Source organism: Emiliania huxleyi (assembly GCF_000372725.1).
Source record: "Emiliania huxleyi CCMP1516 unplaced genomic scaffold EMIHUscaffold_230, whole genome shotgun sequence".
NCBI classification, from domain to species: Eukaryota; Haptophyta; order Isochrysidales; family Noelaerhabdaceae; genus Emiliania; species Emiliania huxleyi.
The window spans coordinates 106,895-109,900 of record NW_005200332.1 but is presented as its reverse complement, the minus strand read 5'-3'; the positions used below and the strand labels follow the sequence as shown (position 1 = coordinate 109,900).

General features: G+C 62.1%; 1 protein-coding gene across 1 annotated transcript in view; it reads right to left on the bottom strand.

Annotated features, from left to right (window-relative positions):
- Positions 1–2,721: 2,721 nt before the first annotated feature.
- The window catches only part of EMIHUDRAFT_236107 (hypothetical protein), a gene marked incomplete at both ends in the record, with an annotated part of 4,036 nt that continues 3,751 nt past the window's right edge, over positions 2,722–3,006 (bottom strand). The window contains one exon of the mRNA XM_005779397.1: positions 2,722–2,941. Coding sequence (XP_005779454.1) covers positions 2,722–2,941 — 220 coding nt within the window. The remainder of the gene's footprint in view (positions 2,942–3,006) is intronic.

The window sequence follows — 3,006 nt, the reverse complement described above, 5'->3', positions numbered from 1 at the left end:
GTTGAAGACCGACGACCGCGCAGCCGTCTAGTCTACGGCCACACACACACACATAGTGTCCTTACCACCCCTGGACTGCATCTGCGCAGTTTCGTACCGCTGCGGCGCGGTTTTGCAAAAACCGTTCTGCAGCGGCGCGGTTTTGCCCTTCACCCGCAGCCTGGATTGATAGTCATTGTGGGTGTGGGGGCCGCGGGCCAGGACTTTTGTTTGAACAAAGTTTTGACAGTACATTTCTGTCGGGCCTTGGAACAGCTTGTGAGTGGTCACTGCAGACCTTCACACGACGCCCGACTTCTTCCCTCACGGGTGGCGCGAGCCCGAGAAGCCCATCTACATCCGCTGCGCAAACAACGACTACCTCAAGGCGAAGGGCGTCGGCACCGCGTACGCCTTCGCGCTGGCTGACCCGACCAAGCCGCAGGACACCGAGGTTGTGAACACCGAGTGGGTGAACGCGCTGTACGCGCCCGGACTCGCCATGCCTCTCGTCAGCGTCAAGGAGTGCAAGGCGCAGAACATCGTGGTCCGCTTCGACCTCTGCCCACCACGCTTCAACTACCCCTCCGGGCAGACCATCTACTTCGGGGAGGACTTCAACATCCACCTGATGCCGCTCGGCGCATCCGTCGGCGCCAACGCCGCCAAGGCCATCGTGCGCGGCAAGCCGGGGCGGCGCCCGACGGATGGCACCTTCTGGCGGCACGCCCTGTGCATCTCCGGCGACGCGCTAAAGGACCTCAGCAAGATCGCGGACGGCGTGCCAGACCTCTCCAAGATGGACCGCAACGAGGGCCTCGACGACGCCGCGCTGCAGGCGAACGCCAAGTACCACGCGCGGCGCAGCACCGGCCGGCCACTGGCCACTCGCTTCGGGGGCTCGTCGCACTACGACCTCTGGTCGCCCAAGGGTGTGGTAGGCGTCGATGGGCACCGCTACGCACTCATGGTCGTCGACGAGCACACCAGCACCATCACGCCGTACATCCTGCAGACCAAGGGCCAGACGCCTGCCTACCTGCGCAAGTACTTCGCCGAGAACGAGGGAAAGGACGGCCATCACCAAGACGCAGACCGGTTTCAAGCTGTCTGCCAGCAAGTACATCGACACGCTGCGCGCGCGCTTCTTCCCGTCAGGCGTCACGCACGCGGGCTACAAGGTGCCCGCGGACAAGGACCTCCCGTCCATCGTCATCAACGCAGCCGAGAAGAAGACCGCGCCCGACCCGCAGCTCCTCCAGCGCTGCCAGTGCCTCATCGGCAGCCTCATGTTCGCCACCAACGCGCGCCCCGACATCCTACCAGTACACCGTCTCGCAGCTGGCGCGTTGCATGGCTTGGCCCGACGCGAACATCGAGGCCGCCGCCGAGCGCTGCCTCATCTACCTCATCGGCACGCAGGACCTCGGCATCCACTACGAGCGCGTCGCCGACCCCAAGCTCTTCGGCTGCTCCGACGCGAACTGGTGCACCCGCCAGAGCACCTCCGCGCTCCGGCTGCGCCTTCAAGATCGGCACCGCGATCATCTCTCGTACTTCTCCAAGAAGCAGGGTCACATCTCCCTCTCGACGTTCGAGGCCGAGATCTCTGCCGGCACGCTGGCGGCTTGCGAGGCCACAGGGCCGCGGGCCAGGACTCTTGTTTGTAAGTTTTGGCAGTCTATTTCTGTCAGTACTTTGGATACAGCTTGTGAGTGGTCACTGAAGACCTTCACAATAGGAGCAGGAGCAAAGACAGGGGTGAAGAGTGCTGTGTATACGTTTTACCCAAAACCGAAACCGAAACACGAATCTCCAAACCAAAAAGGGATGAAATCCCTTATGGATATAATCGCGAGAGAGCCAAGGGTTATCGGTGTAATCGAGTGTTCACTCCCACGGATCTCTCAGGGTGCACATTACAAAGAACCCTGCACAAAGATCGCACGGGCGGGGACCTGTTCCTTTTTTACCCAGTAGAGAGGTCTCCGTTTTTATTTATTTTATTTATTCTCAGGGTGCACGCGCGGTGTGTACGTATACACTACGGGGTGTGGAGATTGTGCGCCAAGCCCTCCTGCTCGGCTCCAGCGAGTAGACAAGTGTTACCATCAACAGAGGAGAAGGATATGACCTCAGGGCTGATGTGACCAAGCCCTGGTAGCGTGGTTTGACCTCACACCCATGGTCTCACAGTGTGCCGGCAGTCGCCGAGCAGTGTCGCTCACACAAGCCGCAGCACAAGTGACTGAGGGCCAGTGAGGGCGAGCCCATCGCTGTCACAGCTGTGGCAGCCGCACAGTAGGCTGTGTCAACTGTGCAGAGTGTGTGAGCAGCAGAGGAGCTGCTCTCCAGGCTTCTGGCGCAAAGAGCTGCATGCCCCACCGAAGGCGCTGTCGAGGTTCGCTGAGCGCGACGAAATCGGGGGACACCGTCACCGACGAGCGCGTTCGAGTATTCACTCCGGACAAAGACGGGCACACAGCGGACGGTGCGGGGCGTGTGCCCGTCATAGCGGCGAGGCGCGGGACCATCTGTGGCGAGGTGGGTCGCGTCCCCCGATTTTGTTCAACCCAGCATCCACACCCTTTACTGATTGTACATTGCACGTGTGTTGTGTGGGGCTCTTGATGACGTCTTTCCTGGTATCTCTCATGACACGGCATGGCGCTCTCACCTCTATGTTACAACTTCAACAAGAAACCGACAGCGGCCCTAGCTTCGTGGCGGCAGCGCAGTCCCTTACTTCCCCGCGAGCCTGGCGGCCAGCGCGGACAGGTCGGCCTCGAGTGAGACGAGGTGCCCGGGCCGCGCCTCGTGCTGGCGGGTGCGCCGCAGCAGCAACATCTCGTCCCTCGCCCGGAGCGCCGTCGTCGCGTGGTTGAGCATGCCCGCCAGCTGCCCCCGCTCAGCGCCGATGCGCGAGATGTGGCCTGAGAGCGCCTGCACAGTCGACTCGTACCTCGCCGCCGCTTCGACGCCGCCGCCCGCCGCGCTCAGCGCCGCCTGCTGCCTCTGGATCTGCTT